At 31.4% G+C, this 27,075-nt stretch overlaps 3 protein-coding genes and 1 non-coding gene across 4 annotated transcripts; all 4 read left to right on the top strand.

The window, feature by feature from the left end:
- The first annotated feature begins 80 nt into the window (after nucleotides 1-80).
- Nucleotides 81-2,740, top strand: LOC130796870 (G-type lectin S-receptor-like serine/threonine-protein kinase RLK1). Its single transcript, XM_057659290.1, has one exon. It carries the CDS (start codon nucleotides 123-125, stop codon nucleotides 2,622-2,624), a length of 2,502 nt encoding a protein of 833 aa, XP_057515273.1. The 5' UTR covers nucleotides 81-122; the 3' UTR covers nucleotides 2,625-2,740.
- A 4,539-nt stretch (nucleotides 2,741-7,279) lies between these two features.
- On the top strand, nucleotides 7,280-7,361 carry TRNAS-GCU (transfer RNA serine (anticodon GCU)). Its single transcript has one exon. It is a non-coding gene; the product is annotated as a tRNA-Ser (tRNA).
- Nucleotides 7,350-10,626, top strand: LOC130797175 (pentatricopeptide repeat-containing protein At5g59600-like). The gene is made up of 3 exons (XM_057659662.1): nucleotides 7,350-9,231; nucleotides 10,038-10,109; nucleotides 10,492-10,626. The coding sequence occupies exon 1, from the start codon at nucleotides 7,524-7,526 to the stop codon at nucleotides 9,126-9,128; it is 1,605 nt and encodes a 534-aa protein (XP_057515645.1). The 5' UTR covers nucleotides 7,350-7,523; the 3' UTR covers nucleotides 9,129-9,231; nucleotides 10,038-10,109; nucleotides 10,492-10,626.
- Nucleotides 10,627-18,960: 8,334 nt separating this feature from the next.
- Nucleotides 18,961-21,307, top strand: LOC130796902 (uncharacterized). Its single transcript, XM_057659330.1, has 2 exons — nucleotides 18,961-19,357; nucleotides 20,534-21,307. Exon 2 carries the CDS (start codon nucleotides 20,592-20,594, stop codon nucleotides 20,979-20,981), a length of 390 nt encoding a protein of 129 aa, XP_057515313.1. The 5' UTR covers nucleotides 18,961-19,357; nucleotides 20,534-20,591; the 3' UTR covers nucleotides 20,982-21,307.
- The last annotated feature ends 5,768 nt before the right edge of the window (nucleotides 21,308-27,075 follow it).

Below are 27,075 nucleotides of genomic sequence, written 5' to 3' on the forward strand. Positions count from 1 at the left end.
ATCAAATCAGACGAAGAGAACATGTCAAATCCAACAGTCTTCAAAAATGAAGTTACAAGATAACTGTTTTTATTGTGGACTTTGGTTCACAGAAGCACAACAAAATAACACCTATACTTAGTATGAAACTTGTGCACCATGACAAAATAACTACAGCTATGATTTGGCCTCTTTCTTCTTCCCTTATCTTCTATACACTCATTCTCCTACAATCAACACTACCTGCTGCACAAAATGGTGGTAAAATTACAGCAGGCAAATCTCTCTCAGCCACAGGCAAAAACTCAGCTGCATGGCTCTCCCCTTCAGGCGACTTTGCCTTTGGTTTTCATCAATATCTTAAATCCAACAATTTATTTTTGCTTGCCATATGGTATGCTAAAATTCCTGACACCATTGTTTGGTATGCAAATGACGGTAATCCTGTCCCCCAGGGATCCTCAGTAAACATAACTGCTAATGAGGGTCTGGTTCTTAGTGATCCTCAAGGAACAAATCTATGGAATACAACTGATGATTTAAGTGGTGATGGAGAAGTTGCTTATGGTTTTATGAATGATACTGGGAATTTTGTGCTCTTAAGTAGAAACACTGATGCTGCAGTTTGGCAGAGCTTCGACCATCCTACAGATACCTTGCTTCCAACCCAGATAATGGAAGCAGGAGACGAGCTTGATTCCCGACGATCAGCAACCAATTTTACAAAAGGGAGGTTTCAACTTCGTTTGCTCCACGATGGGAACCTCGTTCTTAATACCAGGGACCTCGCCACAGGTTATTCCTATGCTTCTTACTATGAAAGTGGCACCAATGACATACAAAATCCTGGTGACAGATTGGTCTACAGTGAATCCGGGGATTTGTATATACAGACAAAGAACGGCTCAAGGTTTGATGTCAAGCCAGCAAATAAGTTTGTCTCTGCCAAGGATAATTATTACAGATTATCATTGAATTTTGATGGGGTATTGACCTGGTTCTATCATCTGAGAAACTTCACGGGCAAAATAGATGCTGATTGGTCGGAGCTTCAGTCATTGCCTGATAACATATGTATGAATATAGCATCATTTGGGGGTGATTATGATAGTGGAGCCTGTGGATATAATAGCATCTGTAACATTGGTGAGGACAAGAGGCCAAACTGTAATTGCCCACCAGGATATTCACTATTGGATCCCAATGATAAATACGGCAGCTGCAAACCAGATTTCAAACAGGAGGTTTGTGATGAACAGAGTCAGGATGCTGTAAAAGATGAATTCAAGCTAGTCTTGATTCAAAACACAGATTGGCCATTTGCTGACTATGCAAGACTTGATCCTTGTAGTGAAGACGAATGTAAGAATTCTTGTCTTAATGATTGTTTCTGTGCAGTTGCTATTTTCAACGATCAAAGCTGTTGGAAGAAGAAGCTGCCACTCTCCAACGGAAGACAAGATAGTCAAGTAATGAGAATAGGTTGGGTTAAGGTGGGAAATAGCAATATTACCTACAACCCACTAAACCCAGTGTTACCTCCCAACAAAGTAAGATACAAAATGAATCGTGCAGTTACAGCTTTGTTAGGTGGTTCCGTATGCATTAATCTCCTTCTGCTAAGTGCTATAGTTTTAGGGATTTTCTTTATGTACAACAAAAAGCAGTCCAGAGGAACATTGATTGATGAGCATCAGAGAATAAAAACCCTAAAGGAGTATACTAATGTACATTGCTTTAGCTACAAAGAGCTAAATGATGCAACAGATGGGTTTAAGGAAGAAATAGGACAGGGGGCTTTTGGCACAGTATATAAAGGAAGGATTGAAGCAGGAGGTTCTCCAATCATAGTCGCGGTTAAAAAGTTAGATAGGATATCTAAAGAGATTGGTAAAGAATTTGAAGCTGAAGTTAATGTAATTGGCCAGACTCATCACAAGAATCTAGTTCGCTTTATAGGATTCTGCAAGGAAGATGACCATCGGTTATTGGTGTATGAATATATGAGCAATGGAACCGTGGCAGATTATCTTTTTGGTGATTTAAGGCCAAGCTGGACTGCAAGGATTCAAATTGCTCAAGGGATTGCAAGGGGGCTCTTGTATTTGCACGAGGAGTGCAGCACGCAGATCATACACTGTGATATAAAGCCGCAGAACATACTTCTTGATGACCATTTCAACGCTCGAATTTGTGACTTTGGACTGGCAAAGCTTTTGGTTTTAAATCAGACACATACAAATACTGGAGTCAGAGGAACAAAAGGATATCTTGCCCCTGAATGGTTCAGAAACAAGCCGGTAACAATTAAGGTTGATGTATACAGCTTTGGAGTTTTGCTATTGGAAATTATAAGCTGTAGAAGATGTGTGTGTATGGATATCAGTGATGAAGCAGCAATTCTGACAGATTGGGCATACGATTGCTACCAGTCTAACAATTTACGAAATCTTGTTAATGGTGACATGGAGGCAACTAGTGACATGCAAGGACTGGAGAGGTTTATAATGGTTGCCCTGTGGTGTATTCAAGAAGACCCAAGTCAGCGACCTACGATGAAAAAGGTCACGCAGATGCTCGAGGGTGTTATTAAAGTGACTAGTCCTCCTTGTCCTGCCTCCTTTTCAATTGCAACCCAAGCTTGACACTCCATAGTTATCATGATTAAGAATGTGTATTTTACATTTCATCTTTATCCCACTTTGGTAGTTATGTACCTGTAACCTCTACAATAAAATAAATCATTTCATTGTTCGTTTCATGATTGTATTAACTTACATCTCTAGTTTTCTTGCTTGTTTTGCTACTGATGCCATAATTGATTCAGCCACAGCGAACCTTTGCTATGTGGAAAAGCAACAGCAGCATCTTCCATTGGACTGTTTATTAACTCTTAACGTTAGACTTTTCCTCAAAAGAATCATGTTTCCACAAACCCACCATCTAGGTTCTCCGTTTGATTCATGTCAGAAGAAAATTGTTGAAATTTGAAAAACGACGATGTATTAAAGTTCGAACAATGTGTTTCAAACTCCAATATTACCAAGATCGAGTGTATGAGGTTTTAGTGACAAACAAATTACGCTATCAATGATATCAATGTTTGTAGGAGAAAATAAAGCAATAAAACGACACAAAGATTTAACGAGGTTCACCCAACTAAGGCTACGTCCTCCGGTATGTAGTATCTCTTATATTATCAAAAGGAGTTCAAAGAACTCTCAAATATGGAGAATTACAATAGAGAAGAGATATAGGCTAGTGTTTGGCTTGAGGTGTATTTGTGGATTGATTACAATATGAATGAGAGCTCTCTATTTATAGGAGAGATCTCACTAAATAACATTAAGTACATTAAAACTATGAATAAATGATAATGAAACATCCCCAAGTATATGAAGAGTCAAAAACAGCATCCTAGGAGCATCAAGAGTTAAACCTTTGCACTTCTTCATTAAGTCCCATAACTCCCATGAATAACTCATACTTTATTACCTCATCAATCCATACTTTTAATCACCATCATAAATCACTATCATCAAGACTCAACTTAATACACCCATTCATGACAAACTTATTGAATTTCATCCCAAGAGTCACTACATGAATGCACACACCAAATGTGCACTCAAGTTACACCATTCATAACAAAATTGTTTAGAAAATAGCTCAGCAAATTGTTTTTCTATCAGCCTCATATCCTATCACTTCTTTCCGCCATTGACATCACTGAGCCCACATAGGGTATAGAAGACTTAGGCTAAAGAACAGTATCGAAACAAAAGGATGACTACAAATTATGAACTCACCAGTTGAACTAAAGCATTTGATCAAGCTTTTAACGATGGAAGAATCCTTCTTTGAACGTACACAAATAGTTGCAGTTGAAGTAATTCATGGCAACTTTAGGTAAGGGCATGAGTGGAGTTGAAAAGTGCAGAATTATGCTTAATACTTCTCTTTTATTTATAGTATGGAATAAGGCAAGAATTTCACACCCTCACATGGAGCATTGAGTGTCTGACATGGGTGTTTAGTATTAGAATATTAGAATTATTTAGAATATCTTAGAATATCCTAGAATAATATCTCTTTGATTTCTTGCATTATTTTGTATAATCTTTGTGATTGTGTAGAATATTAGGAAATATTCAATTTCCTAAAATATAGTAACAATCTTGTATATATTGACATTATCATTAATAAGAAAGGCAACCCGAGTCATTCTTACATGGTATCAGAGCCATGACAATAAACGAACAAGGAATTATCAGAAATGCTGTTAGAAAAGCCAATAGTAGTTGCAAAAGTAGCAAACCGATGATACCAAGCACGAGGAGCCTGTTTGAGGCCATAAAGAGACTTACGAAGAAGACAAACATGATCAGGACGAGTAGAATCACGAAAACCCATAGGTTGATGCATGTAAACAGTCTCAGTTAAATGACCATGTAAAAATGCATTCTTAACATCAAGCTGATGAATAGACCAAGATCTGGAAAGAGCAATACTTAAAACAATGCGAATAGATGTTAGAGTATATAACATATCCTGGGGCTTCAACCATCAGCTTAAGCTTTTGGTTGAATTGGTTCCTTGACATGGTATCAGAAGCCAATGTGACAAAAAGGTCACGGGTTCGAATCTCAACCACCCCTCATTCAAAGTGGAATATTAAGCACCATGTATGAGGAGAACATGTGTTGCATCCACACTTCTAGCCCAAAGGGCTCTCGTGTGAGGGGGCGTGTTAGAGTATATAACATATCCTGGGGCTTCAACCATCAGCTTAAGCTTTTGGTTGAATTGGTTCCTTGAAATGCCAAACAAGTATTCCCATTCAACTTAATGAAGATGGTTCCAATTTTCATACTTGGGTCACTTTATTCAAGCTTCATTATTGTGCTCACCTTGTGGAATCTCATATTCTTCCCGATGACTCTTCTAAAGTGTTAGTTCCTAAAGATTCCGATTGGCAACGTCTTGATGACATTGTTAGAACATGGATTTATGGGTCTATTAATCCCTCTCTTCTTCAAACTATAGTTCGTCCCGATGATTGTGCCTTTGATGCTTGGACTCGTCTTGAGAACAATTTTCAAAATAATAAGACATCCCGAATCCTTCATCTTGAATCTCAATTTAATGACATTTCTTTATCCACCTTTTCCAATGTAAAGTCTTATTGCAATGAAATTGAAAGTATTGCCACTTCTCTTAATAATCTTGGTACTTCCATCACCGACAATCGCTTGGCTCTTCAAGTTCTTCATGGGTTAACTTCGGAGTATAAAACTTTTCGGTCTTTGGTTCAACATATGAATCCTATTCCCTCATTTGATACTCTTCGTTCTATGTTGGAATTGGAAGAACGATCTAATCATAAGCATACTTCTCCCGCTCAAGATTCGGCTCTTCTTGTTTCAAACAAAGGTACTTTTTCTGAAAATTCCACTCCTTTTATTAACCGCGGCCCTTCTCACCACCGTGGTGGCCACCGCCACCTTCGTCGTGGTAGCCGGACCCACCGTGGCAGCCACCATGGCTCCACCAGTGGGTATGGACGCTGGCAGCAACCCCATGCAAGGCCTACTGCTTCCAATTCATTTCGGCCCAACATACACTATTCTGGCCCAAGTCCTTCTCCTCCTTCTTCTTATTATGGGAGACCTTCTTGGGCTGGACATACTTGGGCCCAGCCTGCTGCCCCCTTTCCTACTACACCTTGGGCTCCTCAATTTACAAACAATAGATATTATTCTAGAATATTCTAAGATATTCTAAATAATTCTAATATTTAGAGCATTAAGATAAAAGGCAGACATCAATGCATAATATGGTTTTCAAAACTCATATTCCTTTCTAACTAGCTATGTACAGATGTCCACAAATGGAGATTCATATCTCTAACCTAAATGGTTTCCATTGCACAAAACATGATTCTCACCATTGAAACATCAAATGACTTAGATTGGAAAGAAAAAGCAAATGTCACACCTTAAAAAAAAAGATTCACCCTGGTTATTGTGAGTTCGTCTTACAAATGACTTAGATTGTAATTATTTGTATGTTAATTAAAGTTCACACAATCTATAATTTATGTAATTAACTAATAAATATAAGTATAATATTAAAAAAATATTTCATGAGTACATATTATAATTTGATACTCCATATTGTACTATATTATTCTATATATTAAATTGTTATTTGAAATTCAAATAAAGAATTCACGTTTAAACAATGAATAACTAATTTAAACTAAAATTACAAATTTTGGGTGACAATAATTATTTATAAATAATAAAATATATAATGCACCCTTATCAAATACTTGCATGTTTTTTTTTTCAAGAAAGCTCATTTATTAAAGGATTTATGATTAAGCGTGTTTTGCATGTGTTAGTCTTAAAATGAGACTTTTTTAAAAATACTTATAATATACATTAACACTAATATATTAAGATTTGTATTAGCGTTCGACTAACTCTATAACCTCTAGTCATTAGTCATCATGTTGTTACACTTCTCTTCAAGTTTACTCTACTTCTACAATAATAATTATAATAATTAACCATAACATAGAAACAAAGCTTACAAATATTCCATATAAGCGTCTCAAATCATTATCAATCTTATAAGACTTAACATCATGTCTTTATAAAAGATAAAAATTAAAGATGAAAAAAATAATATTGAATTGAGAAATATACAAGGCAACAAGATAAAAAGATGAAATATGCATTGAATTTAATAGCCGATATAAGTATTTTAGTATATAATTAATTACTAAAATATTATTTTATTTACACAAGTATTTAGTTTTCATATGTAGACATAAAACGGTAAAAGTTGTATACTTCCTCTGTTCTAATGTTATAGGAGTATTACAATTTTTTATTGACCTTTTTTTTTTATTTACTTTACTTTGCTTTTATATAAATGTTTATGAACTACTTCACTCTAACTAAAGATTGTAAGCAAATCAAATTTATACTTTTATCAATATTTTATCAAACACAAACTCACATTAATTCACATTCTTTATTATTTTGTATTTTTATCTTTATTATTTAATTAGGATTCGACATGAATTCACTTGCTAGGAAAAAATCAAAATAAAAGTAAAATATAATTTTAGAATGAGAGGAGAGCCTTAATTAAAATATAAAGATGTGGATAATTTAAACTTATTTTGATTATTTACTTGTAACATTAAATATATGAATAACTCAATTTTCTGATTTTCTCTTACAAATTTACGTTAATTTTGTGAAAAAGAACATAAACAAACAAATCAGTCGCTTTGGCCGAGTGGTTAAGGCGTGTGCCTGCTAAGTACATGGGGTTTCCCCGCGAGAGTTCGAATCTCTCAGGCGACGATATTTATTTTTATTTGGTTTGTACATCTTCAACTTCAACTTCAATAAAATCCATAAAAACTCAAATTACCATTCACTACGATAATTAAACAAATTTTCTGGGTTTTGATATATATATATATATATATATATACATAATCAAATGAAGACAAAGTTAATACTATGAGGTTATCATCTTTATTTTGGGCATACAAGTTGTCATATGATGAACTAAGCACAATATTACAAAGATGCACAAAGTTAAAGATTCTAATTGTAGCCAAACAAATTCATGGGATGTTAATAACAAATGGGATTGATGTAAAAAAAATGTCTTTGGATGCAAAGATTTTAGGTGTATATGCAAGTTGTGGTAATATGAGATATGCACACCAACTGTTTGTTAAAATGCCTAGCCCAAATGTTTTTGCCTTCAATTGGATGATTTCTGTTATGGCTTTTCATGGGTATTACCAGGAGGCCCTTGAATACTTTTTTTTGATGCAAAAGATTGAAATATTTCCTAATAAGTATACATTTTCTGTTGTGTTGAAAGCTTGTGTTGGATTATTGGATTTAAATAAGGGGAGGGAAGTTCATGGTTTGATGAATAAGATGGGATTGGAAGGAGATGTTTTAGTTTGTAATGGTTTGATTGATATGTATTGTAAATGTGGTATTATACACTATGCTAGAAGGGTATTTGATGGGATGTTGAGTAAAGATGTTGCATCGTGGACATCGATGATTTCTGGATATATCAACACAGGAAAACTCGATGAAGCAGTAGTATTGTTCGAGGGGATGAAGATGGAAGGGTTGGATCCGAATGAATTCACTTGGAACGTGCTAATGAACGGGTTTGCTCAACGTGGAGACAAAAAAGGCGCACTCGAGCTATTCTCTCGAATGAGTAAAGCTGGGATGTGCCATGATTTGGTTACATGGAATGCATTAATCTCTGGTTTTGCTCGCGGAAATCAGCCTACTGAGGCTCTGAAATTGTTCAGGGATATGCTAGTTTCAGGTGTCAGACCGAACCATGTGACTGTCACTGGGCTGCTTCCAGTGTATGGACTAATGGGATTTCCCCAAAGAGGAAGGGAACTTCATGGGTTGATCTATAGACAGTCCCTAGAAGTTAATGTCTATGTAGTAAGTGCACTTATTGATATGTACTCAAAATCAGGGAATGTTAAAGCTGCTAGAAATGTGTTTAAGGGAACTCATTTTAAGAATGTTGCATTATGGAATGTTATAATTGGGTGTCTTGGGAAGCATGGTGTTGTTTATGACGCGATTCGGTTGTTTGATGAAATGCAAAAGAATGGTTTTCGACCGAATGAAGTGACATTAGTTTGTGTCCTTTCAGCTTGTAGCCATGGTGGGTTAGTTCAAGAGGGTATGGAAATCTTTAGGTCCATGAAAGAAAAGTATCATGTTGAAGCGACTAAGGAGCATTACGCTTGTGTTGTTGATCTTTTAAGTCGGGCTGGGGAAGTGGAAGAAGCGTATGAGTTGATGAAAAGAATGCCAATGGAAGCAACCGAATCGATTATTGGAGCATTCTTGAATGGGTGTAGAATCCATGGAAGAAGAGATCTAGCTGACAGAATTACTGACTATCTTTTGAATGGAAATGTAAAGAAGCCTGGTGCTTTTGTGACATTGTCCAACATACATGCGGCTGAAAAAGAGTGGCAAGAGGTTCATAATGTTAGGAAGTTGATGAAGGGTGAAGGGATTAATAAGAAGCATGGTTTCAGCCTCGTTGACAAGAAGTACTAACCACTCAATTTTGATGTTAGAAGCAAGAACTAAGGTTGATCATGGACCAGATGGAACCTAATCCTATGTCCTTTTGCGCTACGTTTTTTCTTGTTGGAGTGAGGTATAATCCAGCACAAACTGCTATTATGCTTTCTTTTATCTGTATATCTTCTACCTACACGGGAGTGTTCGGCAATTGATTGTTGGTTGTTGGCTTTTTAGTTGACTTGTTTAGCCAACAGGAAATGTTGGTTGTTTTTGTTGGTTATTAAGCTAGCCGTTTATGGAGATGTTTGGTAAATTTAGGTATTGATTGTTGGTTGTTTATTAGAGAAAAGGTGGATTAAAAAGTCAAAAACCAATAAAAAAAGCCAACTGAAGTAGCTTTTTATTTTGGCTTAAAAGCTGGCTTAAAAGCAATTTACCACACTTTTTTTTGTTGTTTGACCAACTAACAAGCCAAAAGTCAAAAGCCAACATCCAAACATCCTCTTAAAATTTTGATAGAGCACATGACATATACAGGGCTCTAACCGTGAATTTCAGTTTTTGGTTGAGTTGGTTCTTGACATGGTATTAAAAGCCAACATGGAGAAGAATCATGGGTTCAACTCAGCACAATGTATAAAGAAGGCATGTGTTGCTTTTAACACTTCTTGCCCAGAGAATTCTCATGTGAGGGGGCGTGAGTCGTGACTGAGTGCACATCATAAATTGGGGTTTAAACTATTAGCTTAAGTTTTTGGTGGAGTTGGTTTTTGATAAATTTGATTGGGTCATCTTATATCATTTACTAGAACACTAAAAAAAAAAAACAGGCGTCTGAACTTTCACAAAGGTCTTCAGGATTGGATCAGCTGTCTACACATAAAATTCTCTGCTTTTGCATTCACTGCTGCTATGTTCATTTGTTTTTATTATGTGCAGAAGAGTATATTTTAGAGCACAAGCATGGATAAAGGGGAGGAACAAAAGATCGGCAAATAATTTTATAATCTGGTGCGCTTTTTATATTTGACGTCTACCACCTGTTCTATCTTAATATAATCTAACATATTATACGTATTTGGCTTAGAATAACATAATTTGTTAACTAATTTACTATCTGAATTCGTAATTCGCTTGAAAGCGCTCAAAAATAGCCTAATACTGACCATAAAGTTATTTTTATCTACATGTTTGATATTTGATAATATTTTGTCTTGATTCCCTATGTTCTTTTGTTCTAATTAACTTCTGTCTTAAACACCCTAATCCGATCATAAATCATTTTCATTACCACCATTTAGTACCACTAATCAAATGGGCCGTTAGTGATATACTCACCTTAGCCATGTAAGTACTTCTATATCTGCTTAATATGTTACTCATTTTTCTGTAGCAATATGCAATGATCAACTGGAAGAGGGATCAGCAGACTCACTACAGCAGTCAGCACTAAAAATGAATCTGCAATTAGTTTGACTCGACCCAACTTCGATTTTAAGGGTTTGAGTTCTAATTTTAATACCCATTGTTGAATTTATATCTAATTAAACTAATCAAGTTTTAGTTCGGTTTAAATTAATCAAGAACAATAGGAAGAAGATCAAACTCATTTAAAATCTTACAGGTCTCGATTTAAGTCGAATTAATTTCAATAAGGAGGATCAAGTAGTCAATCAACTTGTATTAAAAAATATTAATCTACTATTTATGAATGCTTTGCTTAAGATTTGAGATACGGGAAAATAGTAGAAATAATATTTATTTGCTATTAAAAAAACTACCTTTTGTGAGACCAAAGCATTGATTAATGAGGTTTGATATAAGCTGTTTGGATTGAAGGTTAAGCCATAAGTTGCGTGTATGCTTTAATTGCCAAGTTTAGGTTACTTTTTTTCACCAACAAAAATCAAACTGCGGGCCCAATTCTTTTTTAAAGGTTCTTAAATGTAATCTGTGGGTATGATCTATATCTATGCTTCTGCTTACTGGGAGTACTTCCGTGACTTTATGCCGAAATGTACGACTTAAGAGTGATAATTATCAAATAGATAGCATTGAGATGGTCTCATTGAAAGATGTGTCTTATATATGGATTAAAATCGAGTTATTATACGGATTTTGCTACATTTTTTAAATTTGTCTTATTAATTTTGCTATATTTCTATTTTTAACAATGACCTATATCTTTTCTTTAATCCTCATCTGTACATTTATATTATCTTTCCAATAATTCCACATATTTTTTTACTGTTTCATAAATTATACCTTTCTATCAATTTTTTCAGAAAATTTATATTTGTAGCAAAAGACATAAAGAAAATGAGTGTTTTTATTAACTTAAAATTAATAAAGTAATTGTGCTAGTAAAATTACACTAAACAATGCATATTCAACTAGTTTGATTAATGAGCTAGATGGGTTGAGAGTGGATTCCAAGTAAGACTCTAATTACAAAGGCATTGACCTTCTAATTAATTAGTTTGGAAGATTGCGGATTCGAGTGGCAACAAGTTATATTTTATGTATATTTTTTTATTTAATTCAAGATAGGTAAGAGAATTCTTTTGATAACGGATAAAGAAAATTAGTTAATTTTATAGGTGGTGAAACTGAAAACATTACATATATTACAAAATTAAAAGATAAAATCTTTAATCACTTTTAAATAGTATTTGAAATGGTTTCTAGTTTCTTAGGCCTATATCCACCCATTTAGATTTCCAATTATGCTTCTCACTTCCTTTAAAAAAAATTAATGAGATTTCTCAAATTGAATCGTCATTCCTGTTTTGATAACTTTTGAAGCACCTAAAAAATGAATTCTAACCGTTACAATGAAGGTTTTTGAAATCTTTTTGAACCTTAGCTAAAAATTTCGTGAAAATCATTCAAAATTTTCTAGAGTCGAAAATAAGATATTTAAATGGACAAGTTAAATTATTCATACAGCGACCTTTATTTATGTGTCTATTGAGACATACGTTGAAGCTTTTCAAGGCATTTTGTTCTTAGAATTATTCATGTTTCTTGGCATGTGGTAACTTCACGAGATTTCCTATAAAATTTTTTTCAACTTGACCCAAAATTGTTTAAAACGTTATACTTTTCAGTTAAAATAATAATATTTTAAAATTTATTTTAAGTGTTTATTATGATTTTTTAAAACACTTCCTATACTTTTATTTTTGTGATATTAATTGATTTTTATGGGTTAATGACGGTAAAAAAAAAACTAGAACAAAGAGGTGATTTTTAAGGCATCATGTATGTTATTATTATCATTATGCCCCGTACATCCCATTCACATTAAGTATGATTGAAGAATGATGATGATGATGAACAAGAACACAATAGAAGAATAGTAGGGGGTTTATGAAAATTCGAAGTTTGATGATGAACAAGAACAGCAGCAAGGATTTACCTTCAGAAACTATTTGTGAAGATGAACAGCAACAAGAATGATGAACAGCAGCAAATGACCGTTTGTGAAAATGAAGATGAACACAAGAAACGAACACAAATCTTGATGCTTAATCTTATACGTTTATGAAGATGAAGAAGAGGAACGAAGCAAATGAAGATGAAGATGCAGCGTTTTTTCAATGAGGAACAAAGCAAAGTATTGTATAATACGTATTTGAGAAAGGATTTGTGAAAAAAGAAACTTCCGGGTTTTTAAGAAAATTTCGTCCAATGGTCATTTGCTGCGGTTCAAAACAAAATCGGAGCAATTAGAAAATTCGTGAAGGGTTATTTGCTGCGGTTCAAGCAAAACCGGAGCAATTAACATTTTCATGAAGAGTTATTTGTCGCGGTTCAATCAAAACCGGAGCAATTAATATATTTTTTAAGAGTTATTTGCTGTGGTTGAAGAAAAATCGGAGCAATTAATGTAGTGTGAAGGGTTATTTGCTGCAGTCAACTGGAAAATCGCAGCAATTAATATATATATTTTTTTTCTGATTTATTTTCCTATTTTTGTTACCAATACACAAAAACCGCAACAAATGATAAGCAGCAAATACATTTTTTTCCAGTAGTGCCATGTTTATTTTGCTCTTAAAATGTAGCCTCTAAATATCATTGTCAATGGGTTGGATTCTCCAATTAATGTTGGAGATCATTCACATTTTGTTTTTTCTTTGGGTAATTTATGGGCCATTTTAGGCGCCTTCTCAATTTGAAAATGAGTGGGATAACTTTCATTAAGAGTTGAGACCATGACTCTATCACTATCATTGCACTCACAAAATAAATACATCACGAATATTATACGTTTTTCATAATTATTTTGTTTCATCCTTCTTTTGCTTTTATTTAAAAGTATTTTATTTTTAATTTTATGTTTTCTAATACACCAAATGATGATGATGATTTTCTAATACCAAATTACCAACACAATGAAAGTTTTTAATCGATAATAACAAATAACAAAAGAATTTCTAGTTACCAAAAAATGCATCATGAAGATAAAATTTCTACAAGTTTTAGGAATTAATAAGTTCCCTTAGAATTTTAAATTACTATTATATTATTTGCTAATAAAACATAATATATTTTAACATTTTCTAGAAAGTTCAAATTTTTAGGCTAATTAGTGTCAATCAAATGAGCTCAAAGTATTATAGTTTTTATCGAGATATGCTAGAAAATTCTTATATGCAAGGGAGAGAGGAATTAATCATTTCTGTAAGAGGTGAAAATTAAACTCATATTACAAGGTTGAAAAGGAAAACTCTCAATCACTAAGCTAACTCATAATTATCAAACAAATACAAAGTGTTATGAAAGATTCAAGGATATTGTTGGGAAAATGAAATATTGAGTCTACGTTTTAATTGACTTTTGGATTTTAGTTTGTTAAATAGGTTAAAATTAGGTAGTTTTAAACTAAAATGAAAAATTTGCTTCGAAGAGGTTTTTTTAGATTTTTGCTAGTTGATGCGCTTTTGACTTATTCAACTATCTAAAGAAAAAAATATTAATCTTTCTAGCTTGTTAAATAAATTAAAACAGTCAACAAGCAACAACTATTTATCTAACACTTAAATATCAACTTCATCATATTTTTCAATTAACCTAACCGACATCTATAACTTTTTTTAAGCTGATTATATTATACTAACATTGTTTAAAATTATTGCATGGCATTATTTTTTTATCATAATGAAGGAAAAAAATAATATTTATTGTAACTGAGACAAGTCTTGATCCTCTATGGTAATATAATCAGCTTACAAGTTATTAAGTTAACATAATGTATATTTCATGTATATATTGTGAAATTAAATTTTGTTTTTTTATGTGGTAGAAATATTTTTTCTTAAATTCGTGCGGTGTCCTTTAATTTCTAACTTTTTCATGTGGTAGATAAAATGTTAAGTTCTTAGTTAAAATAGGTACCTATTTCGACTGAATCTTGAAATATGTGGTCAATTATGGTGATCACTATATTTGTTTTTTGAAAAATATGTCATTACATTACATAGAATTAACATAAAATTAACAAAAATTTCTTTTTGTCTACCATGTGGAATATCAAGATAACCACATACATTAAAAAAATATTTATTTATCACATAGATTCAAGATTAGTAGTTACTATATGAAATTTTCAAAAATAAAAATATAACAAATGTTTTTGAAATTGACCAAAAGCCAACATGAGGGAGGGAGTACTCTATAAGATATGCTTAAATAATCACGGCATAAAAATGAGTAAACAACAATGTTTTTCAGACTTTTGAAAGTAGCTAAGTACAAGTATATGTTTTCTTGGATCCCACACTTTTTACTATAAAAAATAAAAGAAGATCATAAGGAGTCATTAGATGTTTGTCAAATAGGAGAATATAGTGATTTTTAAATTTCAAATAAATATTAATTTTATTAAATTGATTATTACATATTATTTGTATCACTTATTTTTTATATTAAAATGAGTATTAATATTTACTATTTAAAACCATTTTTATCAATAGAAATGATTTAACATATCTTATAAAAGCCGGTAAGAAAAAAATACTTTCAAACTCGTTAAATTTGAATTTAATTTATATAAGGTGAACAAATTTGGAATTCGAAGTTAGTTAGCAAAATAAGTTTATTTCATTATCCATTTAAATTTTAATATTTTTTATTTACAAAAAAAAAAATCTACCTATTTTTAGTTCATGGAAAACTTACAGTATGGGTAAAATTGAATTTAATACAACAAAAGTAAATAAATTTTAGAAGAATTATTAAATGTTAAATTGAATTAAACTAAATTGAAAGTAAGTTATATATATATATATATATATATATATATATATATATATATATATATATATATATATATATATATATATATATATATATATATATATATATATATATATATATATATATATATATATATATATATATTAACAATTTACTTTTTATATTTGAATGACTTTAATGTGCCAATTTGTTCAAAATCATATATATCATTAGATTACCGACTAAAATAATTAATTAAGAATATAATGAAACAACAAACCTAAACAAACATATATATTAAAATCATGTAAATACATGCTCATCCTACATCTTCTATATTGTTATGGCTAAACAATCCCGGAGTATTTGAGCAATTTTATATATTTGATATTTATATTTTTAAATAATAAACTTCATTATTCACATAATTAAATTTGTATTGCTTGCCCTTCTTTTCCAAATTTTTTAAGCACCAAAACCAATTATCCTTAGATAGGTAAAGACTAAAGACATATCCCTCACCTCCAAAACAAAGGATCACATATTGGATGTGTAATCCAAAAGACTTTTTGTTATTTTTTTATTTTTACTTTTTATTAGTTAAACAACTAAAAATATTTGACAAACGAAGTTAGCTGAAAATTAGCTTCTAAACCAAAATTAAAAACTATCATATATAATTTTTAATTGACTTTTAACTTTTATTTCTGCCCATTTTTTGTTTGATAAGCAATCAATAATTAATAATTAGTTTTTACCAAATAATTAATTTAACGGTTGATAAAAGTCTAATACTACTTGTCAATTAAAAAAAATAAGTCGACAAACTCCCTTTATTATTATTAGGGAAATTCTACATGATAAGCACCAAGTATGGCGAAAGGCAAGTGGTAGCAATTCTTAAATTTTTTTTCACAAAATAGCACTCAACTCTTTGAAAAGTCACTACAGTAACATTATGACGCCAAAAACATTATGTTTCCGTTAAGTGGTGAAATGACACAAATACCCTTGTTTAATTTCAATAAGGAATATTCTATATGGTAGGCACCAACTATTGCAAAAGGTGAGTTGTAGCAATTCTTAAAATTTTTTCCACAAAATAGCACTCAACTCTTGAACAATTAACTACCTAACATTATTAAGCAAAAAATGTTTGATTCTCCATTAACTATGGAAATAACCATTTTACCCCTGTTTCTTTTCATTAAAACTCAGTACATTTTTCCTCTTTCATTCAACATGTTCTTCCATTCAACATTATTAAGCTAAATCATATAGATTAAGGTCTTTCCAAACTGCCTCCACTTCATCCTCGTCAGTAAGCCACAATCTTAGCATCCTTGGAGACTTGTATACCTGTGTTGATGAGCTGCTTCACTTGCCCATCAATCAACAAAGCATCGCTAAAGATTCATCAGAAGTCTGATAAAGAATCAGCAGCATCCATGAGCAGGTTTGATAATCTCGATTCTGTATTGAGTACCCTAAATTTCCAAAAGAATAAAATCAGCATCAACATGATGCATGTAGACAGCTTAACAGTGGAGCATTGAAATTCAAGATCTTGAAGGAGGAATAACATGTTGAATGGAAGAGGAAGGAGGTACTGAGTTTTAATGAAAAGGAACAGAGGTAAAATGGTTATTTCCATAGTTAATGGAAAATCATACATTTTTGGCTTAATAATGTTACAGTAGTTAATTATTTAAGAGTTGAGTGCTATTTTGTGGAAAAAATTTTAAGAATTGCTACCATTCGCCTTTTGCAATAGTTGGTGCCTACCATATAGAATATTTTCACCACTTAACGGAAACATAACGTTTTTGGCGTCATAATGTTACTGTAGTGACTTTTCTAAGAGTTGAGTGCTATTTTGTGGAAAAAAAATTTAAAAATTGCTACCACTCGCCTTTCGCGCATACTTGGTGCTTACCATGTAGAGTTTTCCTTATTATTATTATTATTATCTCTTCTATCATTTTGAGTTTGTACTATAAGACTCAACACAAATTCTTGTGAGAGACAGTTTCTTTGAAAGACCATCTTTAATTGGGCCGACCCATTATATATTTTTAAAATATTGTAAGTAGTTATTAAGAATGATGTAAGTAGAGATTTAAGATATTGAAAGTAGACATTAAGGATACCGTAAGTAAGCATTAAGACTAATAAAAGTATGCATTAAAAATACGCTAAGTAGGCATTAATCTTTAATGGGCTTGGCTTGAGATATATCTTTTAAAGAGACGGTCTTTCAAGAAACTAGCTGAAGACTCAAATATTAATAGCTTTTTGAATTTTATAGTGTAAACTCAGAAAGACAAATACTCCGTTCCAATAGTGGCGAAATTTGAACAAATTTTTAGGGGGGGCGAGGTTATTATAGCACATTTTGTACGCTTTTTTACTTTATTTTTCCACCAAGTTTAAGATTATGTTCTATGCATATAAGATCAATAATTATAATATGTTTAAGGTCATACTTGTGTTATGTGTAAATATTTATGAGAGAAATAATACAATGATGATGATAATGATGATGATTTATGAGAGAAATTAAAGTCAAAGTAAGAAAATATGATTATTGAAATAGAAAATTAAAAAAATATTGCATTATATAGTTTTAAAGTGATGGTGAAGAAAAAATATAAAATAATTAATTCCTTGATTTTGGGTTAATAATTTACCCTAGTGGGATGAAAGAAAAATATTTTTTACTCTTCTCAAAATGAGGTTGATTGTCTTCTTTTTCATTCATCTTTCTCATACCATTATTTTTTTATTATTTATCTCCCCTATTAAATTCACATTTACTTACCTTTATTTATATAGTTTCACTTTTATTTCCCTTTAAATATTTACTCTCATAACACATACTAGAATTACTCTCCTAATTCCTTTTTAGCTAAAAAAGAGCTAAAAAAAAAAAGAAAATGATGCTTATCAAATCTACATTGCCATTAAATCTACTTAAAAAAATTATACTTAATTTTTTGTGATTTTCCAAATTTCTTGTTCTTTTCAAGCTTTTATTAGAAGTCAAAAGATAAATTTGTTGAGATATTATATACTTTCTTTCATTATTCTATTTCTTTTAGATAGAGTTGGAATTGTACTGTATTTGGACTATAAAATCAGAAATTTTGTCTAACGGCAAGATTATCGGCCCTTTTAAGTTTCGTCCATGCGTTTTAAATTACTTGTAATATTGTAATATTTGCTCTATTCATTCATCATCCTTAATATTAATTAATTCTTAAGCTATAAATTAAAATATAGTAAAAATTATTAATATTAAATTTTATAATTTTTTATCATAAATAATTAAAAATATAAAAAATTAAATTAATACATCAAATCACGTAAAAAAATAAATATTTTAAATAATTTAAAACAGAAAAAGTATAGAGAATACCTTAAACCTTAATATTTTTACTCCCATGGTTCATAAGTGCAAATTTAACCCACAATAGTGTGAACCTTTACAGACAAGTACTCAGCCTTATCAATCTTAGTCAAAATGACCACAAATTTGTTAGATTTTTTTACTCTTCAACTCCATCAAAAGTGGTAAATAAAAAGGTATTACCATTTCTATCCCCTCAAGAAAATACACATTAAGAGTACATTGCAGTCCACAATTTCTACACAAACAGATATCCCCCTTCTGTCTTTCACTATTTCTCTCTCAAACTCCTCATTTCTTTTTCTTCTTCCATTTTTCCTTTGTTCTTACTCATTTTTTAACATCATCAATTCATATTTCTATCTTTGTTCCTTATTCTCCTCCAATCTTTCATAATAATAATTTTCTCCCTTTTCATTGATCTGGGTTTTTCTTCTTCTTCAGATTACACTAGAGAAAAATCAGAGTATAACTTCAATAAAGTTTCAACTTTGAGAGATTTTTCAATTGGGTTTTTTTCTTTTGGTTTATTCGATTGATTAAAATCATATATTCACAGAAATAATCATGGGTTTGTGAAGAATATCTGCAAATATTTGTGTTTTTGGTTAGTACTTAACATAAACCTTCTCTTTTTTCTCCTTTTTGTTTATTTTAATTTTTTTTTACTTTCTAGCTTAGGATTAAATTTGATTTCATTTGATTGAATATTAACTTTTTTGAGTGTTGACTAGTTTGTAATCTTGGATCTATTTATTCAAATTCTTGATAGTTTGCAAAATATCCATTGATTTTCTATATTTGGATTTTTCAATTGCTTTTGATGATATGTGATTAAGTTCTATAGTCTATACATTAATGTATTTTTTTAATCTAATTGAGGTTTTTATGATATAATATTCAAGATTTTGGAGATTTTTTAACTGATAAATCACTATTCTTGCCTTGTGTTTTGATCTAAGTTCTGATTAATTTTACATATTTGATGTACCCAATAATCAGTTTAATTAGATTAATTTGTTGAATTTATTGAATGAGATTGTGGGTAGATGAATATAGATTAATAGTTATTATGATACCTTTCTGAATTCATGCTGAATTATCTGTGCATGTGGATATTGATGACTGATGTACTTTTTCCAGAAGATAAGGTCAGTAAATAGTAATCAGCACACTGTAAATATGGATTCTTGATTGAAATGGGAATAAACTTTGACAATTAGTTCTTGATTGAACTAATTATATATTTTGACCTAAATCTCATTCTTAATCCTGATGTGTTGTTGTGAGGTTATTCTAATGTTTAAACTTCAATTCATAGATTTGAATTAGTTTTACTTATCTATGTTTCATGGGTTTTTCTTTCACATAATGATAAGTTATAGTGAATCCCAATTAGTTTAGGTAAGTTCAAATGAACTATCAAGGAACTAACTTGAGAATCATGGGTTAGCCTAGTGGTCGAGTGATTTCTCTTTCAACCTTGTGATAGTGGTTTTATTTTCACCACCTGCGGTAAGACGGAAAGCTTGGGCTGATTGTTGAGAACTCCTAAGAAATATGGTGTTTAATATTAATGGAAATAATACCTTTATGTTTTTTGGCGACAAAAATGAATGTAAATGCCACATGTATCACTGAGAATAATGCTTGTATGAAACCGTCTCACGGTGAGATGACCTCGAAACAAAGAATACAAGAATTTGGGTAATATATAATATTTAAATATATTGTGATAATTCTTGTTTGTTTTATTTATTTCATATGTTTTCTTGCATTTCAGACAAATTGACAGATATACACTTCATTGCTTAAATCTGCTTGTTTGGAGTTTGAGAGTTATGGGAAGAGGCAGAGGAAAGGGAAAGAAGTTGACAATTGCAAGTCATGATGATCCAGGAAGTGGTGAGGAGGAGAAGATCCCTGCTCAAAAAAGGAGGGGAAGGCCTCAAAAACCAATGAAAGATGAAATCGACGATGAAGAGAGAGTGAAAATCGAAGAGGAAGACACCGAGATTAAGGATTCGAGTATCACAACAACCGTAGAGAATAGCAAGAAGAGGAAACGGAACTCTCCAACAAAGGAAAAGTCGAGCCCCACGAAAGAAGAAAATGGGGTCGGAGCTACCTTAGTTTCGGATATTGCAACCAAAACAAATGGGTTTCGACATATCGGAAGCCGGAGGAAAAACAAGCCTCGTCGAGCAGCAGAAGTCGGAGTCGAATGCTAGTGACATAATGAGCAGAGTTATATTAGTGATTCGAGAGTATTCCCGGTATGACGAGCTATAAACCCACCAGGCTTTTGCATTCTTTTGTCATTTGTCCTAACTCTTTGGCAAGTTTTTTTTCCTAGCTATGATATTTTTGCTTTTGATCCATCATACATTCATACATGGTGTAATTTTTACTATGATAATTGACATGTTACTAGTTGGTTTTTAGCACGTTATTTTTTTGCTATATTTTGGATTTCACTTCTATTGGTGATGCTATTGCCTAGCCAAAGATGGAATTTTAGTATCTTATGGAAAAAAACTTCAAGGATGATTCTTGATCTTGTTTTCGGGCGTTTTGGAGTGTCGTTTTCTTCTTTGATGGTTACATTACATGGAGACACTGAGCAAGAAGTTGCTTCTCTTCTCCATCTTTTTACATGTGTAATTATGAAAAGCATAGTTGTGAATCGCCTCTTTGTGAAGATGGAGCTATACCTTTCTTGGAGGGTTATACTTAGAATTGGGATACTTTTGGACCACACTTGACTTATCTAAGAGAACAAGGCAAATACAAAGCCAAAAGGCATCGTAAAAATTTACAAATTAACCGAACTTTTATTACCCGCATTGTAAAGGTGTAAGAAAGCGCGTTTTAGGCCGTTACAAGGGATGTTTCATGGTTTAGACCGATATTTGGTAGTATGGTAACTGTATTATCCCTGATCGTTACTACATTTTTGCATGACCATTATGTATGTAACTATGTAAGCATGTTTTTTGTGTGGGAGCTTGTTTAAGATTTTGCCTAAACCTATATTGTAAATCTTGGATTCAATGTTTGATGGTGTCTTTGATTTTGCATGGAACTACATTGGTATTGGATAATTTGAGATAATTTTGATGACTTATAGGAACCATTTATGGTTATTACTTTCTTCCTAATTTTGCGCCATATTTTAGTTGATCCAATTAATTTTACTTCATTATTATTTTTATCTAAGAGTAGTTTTTTTTATATTAAAACTTATAATTACCGTATTATAAAAAAACCCCAACCTACAACACTCCACTAAAATATCCACCTTCCCATTTTTCTTAATCTTTGGTAATCCTTTATCTTGGGGAGGGAGGAGTTTCTTGTAGTGTTTTCGTTACGGAGTAATGTCACCATCACGACCAAAATCAACGGGATAGTGAGAGTGGCAAACAAAATGAAACAGAAGGAGGAAGGAATGTCATGATCGTGGACAAATTTAAAAGGACAGAGAGAGCAGAGTAAACATTGGCATTTAAACTCAGCGTGGCTACTTGGGACTTGACAACCATTTCCTACTAAAAGTGATTAACAAAAGTTTTTCATGAATACATAGGAGGCTAAAGCCTATGAGATTTGAAATTAGGCTGATAAATAATTAAGACTTGTCTCGGTTAGAATAAGTATCATTTTTTACAAGTAAGATTTTAAATTTGATTTTCACCTAATACTCTTCTTCCTTAACCTACCATGTATTTTAGGAAAAGGATTATAGGTAATTCGAATTTTTTTAAAATGACAGCCTAAGTTTTATCTTGGCTTTTGCTAAGCTTTCAACAATTATGATTCATTAGAACTTGAGCGTAGCCAGTTGGTATCAAAAACCTTAAGAATTTAGTCTCTTATCCTATTTAATTTAGTCACAATTTATATTTAGTGTTTCATTTACTTTGCAGACCTTTTTTTTGTAATAATCTTTGTAGTTTTTTTAATGTCATTTACAAATCATTCTCTCTTCTATAGATGTTGGACAAATGATTGATAATTTATAGCTGGTAATTGATTTTATCTATTGATTTGGCCAATTAATTTCAAAAATGTTGTTATGAGCATTTTGTCTAATAAGCTATTTTTACAACCACCATCTTAGCCTTCTCCATTCATCATCATCATACTCAGTGTATCCCGCTCATAGACAACTATGGTCAGGGCCTGGAGGGAAGAAAGACGGCAGTTCATACCCATAATGAAGAGTGCGGTCAAAGAGTCTTTCGGTTCAAAAAGGATCTTCAAAGCAAGCCGAACCTGCAACTATTCGAAAACCTGCAACTTACACCCACGTTAACCATGAATAGCAAACAACTAAATATAATATTCAATTATTTGTATTATTTGTATTATTCATTAACTACACATTAATATATCATCTATCAACTATCAACAGCTACAATATAAGTGACGGAGGAAGTAGCATATACCATGACCTGATGACTGACACGATGACACCTTATATACTTATTTGTAGGCTAATTAATTTAATTTAATTTAATTCAAATTTTAATGAGAATCAATAAAAATGGTTATTCAGATTGATTTCATATCAATTTAATTTATCTTTTTGACTAATGTACGCATTTTATTACTTTTCCATAAAATATTATTCAATTCTCTCTTCTTAATTTTTCCTCTATTTCATACTTCATTATTAATCATATTTAACTAAAAAAAACTTTCATAAATTTAATTATAAGTTCAGTAATCTACTTCCACCATTTCACTAAACATGCTATATTTGAATTTTTACGCAATCTAATGTGTTATTTTGATCATTTATATATTTAGCTATATACATCTAAAAATTATGAAAGTATGCGATTAGACAATTCAAATAAGATTCCACTTGAATATATTTTTTCTTACACATTAGCCACAATAAATAAAATAAACTTAAATAATAAATAATGAAAATTATAATAATGTATTGAGTATTTCAAAATGAAGAAAGTACAAGAGTTGGATGTAGTGTTAAGTCTGTTAACTTGTTTAGTCATAGATCGACTAGTAGTAGTTTTAAACCCCCGATTTCCTTGCCAAACAAAACTAAAATTTGGAATATAATACTCCTTCCTATTCATCTTAAGAGTTCCATTTGATTTTTCACGGAGAGTCGAAAGTGAGACCCTAAGGGTAGGAAAGAGAGTGGTATCATGTGTTTTTAATGTAAGGGAGGAAAATTAGTATGGGTAATGGAGGATATAATTAAAAATAGAATAAAGCTACTAAGGGTATAAAAATCAAAAATCCATACAAAAAATAAAAATTAGATAATTAAGATGACTTGACCATAAAAAAAATAAGACACATAAGTTGAATAGGAGGGAGTTGTATGTAATACTAACACCCAACAGGCTGCAGTAGCAGCAACTACACCTTTTTTTTTCAACACGTTATTATGCAGCCAAGTTGTCCCTGCCGACGTCTCTGAGCTTTTTTGTGGTCCAACTACGACTGCATTTTTTTCTTTTTTAATTAACCGTTAATTGTTTATTACACTTTCTATGTTGTCATAAGATTGATTTAATGAAAAATAATACAAAGATTAATTAATTAGTTACTCTTGTTATAGATTATTTCTTAAAAAGATGACTTCAAAATAAAAAATTTACATTTTTATTTTCTCTTTAATTTATATTAATTGGGCTATTTAGCCTATATATCTAATGCGTCTTTCGAAAAGACCGTCTTTCACAACAATTTGTAAAGATTTTTAAAGTGATTGTCTGATCAAATACTAAAATTAAATTTCTAATTTAAAATGTTGAAAAAGTAAAAAGGACGATTTGAAATAAAAATATTGACCGGAGTATTAGTTTAAATTTAATTATCTTAGTGTTATTAATTGATTCTTTATTGTATAAGTTTGGAAGCTTTGGTTCCCTTTATGTGTTCACTCTCTTAGCACACAATTTTTCAAAAGGCGATATTTTGTTGTACTTGGATTTTCTAGTATATTCTTTGCTTTTTAAATGGGAACTAGAAGAATAGTTCTTGTTTAATGGAGCAATGATTAAGGAGTTTAAGAAAGTATTACTATTTGAAATAGATAGTCTTATCTTAAGTATATTTTAAATTAAGTTAAATAGTTCAATTAAATTAATAAAAAAATATATTTTTGTACTTAAAATGTTCATTTTTAAGTGTTTAATATGTAATAGATAACACGTCACTTTGAATATTAAAATATTCATTTGTATTATTCATTGTATTGAGTAATAAATATTAGGTAATACATATTATTTTATTTTATTTATTGATGTTGATGATAGGGTATTTTGAAGGTAGGTTGACTGAAGAACAAATTAGATAAAAATTAAATATAAAATTTTATTTGAAAAATACAATACTTCAATTTATGACCAACAAAATCTAATAGAATAGAATATTTGAATATTTTATGTTGCCATTCGAAATCTTTAGTAACCGTTGGTTTGGATAGGTCCGACAATAAAGCTTGAAATGTGAACACAAGTTTTAATATTAGTAACCAAAATTGCGGGATGGATTTTGGAGGAAGAAGCCATAAGAAAAGAAGAGAAAAAAAAGGGACAAGGTGGCGGCAATAACCTGCTGAGGGCGGCTGGCCGACTGAAGGAGGCAAAAGAAAAGTGTTTTTGGAAGGATCAAAAACCCAGACTATGATACCATATTAGAAATAATTTTGGTTGTCATTTTATTTCATGATATGAGAATAAATACACATTACAATCATGAGTTTTGGAAACAATATAATTACACAATAATTTCCAAATCATCATACATTTTATTAATTAATTTTATTGTATAATAGCATAAGGTAGTTTGATTGTGAACATGTCATTTGTCTTTTTTTCATTGGACGTTATTAATGAAATTTGATTGATTGACATTTATCTTTGGATTTACCATATTTACGAATTTGCATTTTTGGAAAAATTTATACATTAATGGAGGCAATAAATTACAATTATTTCAATTTACACTATTATATATAAATGTATTGTTTAAAAATTTATACTAGAAAATATATGATGTACCGTGTGAAAAATTATATATTGTCTGATATATTATTGGAATTACACTGTAATATATATGATATACTGTTTAAAAAAGTATACTGCGAAATGTATGATGTACTAGGTAGGAAATTATACTGCATAATAAATTACATTTATTCCAATTATACTGCATAATAAATACATTTATTCCAATTATACTGCAATTTAAGAAATTACTGGAAGTACATAATTGCCCTTTTTTCTAGCAATTGTTCTTTAAAACTAAAATGACATAAGATTTATTTAATAGATCATTATAATCAATCATTTACATTGTTGGACTATCATAATTACAATGTTGAATTTTAGGGAAAGATGTCAAGAATATTGAATTGAATGTCAATTTGGCAACAAATAAATTAATGCCAAAAGACAGCCAATTGTAATCAGTCTGTATGCAATCAAACTACCTTAACTACTAAATATAGTGCAATAAACACTTTCATCATCATCATCCTACCCAGTGTATCCTGCTCATAAAAAAACTATGGACATGGTCTGGGAAAGGAAGGAAGGCGGCAAGCCGGCAACTCATACCCATAAAGAAGAGCGCGACCAAAGGAGTCCCTCGGCTCGGTTCGAGAAAAAAGAAGAAAGAAGAAGAAGAAGAGAAGAAGACGTAGCTACACGGGAAAGATAAATTAAAAGCATATACATAGAATAAATAAGAAGAACCAACTACAAAAAACAAAAACTAATAATAAGAAACAAGAGAAGCAAGAAGACAAGAACACCAAAAGGTAAACTACGAGGACATCAGTAGTCTAAAACATGAATATGGCGCGGGCGCCTCCAACTACCCCTATCCCTAGTCAGGCCCTCGGAGACGTTTAACTCATGTAAGTCAATTTTTATTTGTTCATCCCAAGTTCTCTTGGGTCTTCCTCTACTCCTCATACCCTCTACTATAATGCTTTCTACCCTCCTCACAGGGGCGGCGAAAGTTTTTCTCTGCACATGTCCAAACCACCTCAATCTATTTTCGCGCATTTTTTCAGAAATAGGGGCTACCCCTAGTTTGTCCCTAAACTCTTGGTTTCTAATTCGATCCAAAAATGTGTGCCCACACACCCATCTCAGCATACGCATTTTCATTAACTTCCATCTTATGTTCAAAAATCTTCTTTACAGACTAACATTCACTTCCATATAGCAGAGTAGGTCTTATTGCCACCCGGTAGAATTTTCCTTTTAACTTGCTTGGGAATTTCCCATCACATAGCACCGCGGTGGTTGCTCGCCACTTGAGCCAACCCGC

This window comes from Amaranthus tricolor, chromosome 12, assembly GCF_026212465.1.
Source record: "Amaranthus tricolor cultivar Red isolate AtriRed21 chromosome 12, ASM2621246v1, whole genome shotgun sequence".
NCBI lineage: Eukaryota > Viridiplantae > Streptophyta > Magnoliopsida > Caryophyllales > Amaranthaceae > Amaranthus > Amaranthus tricolor.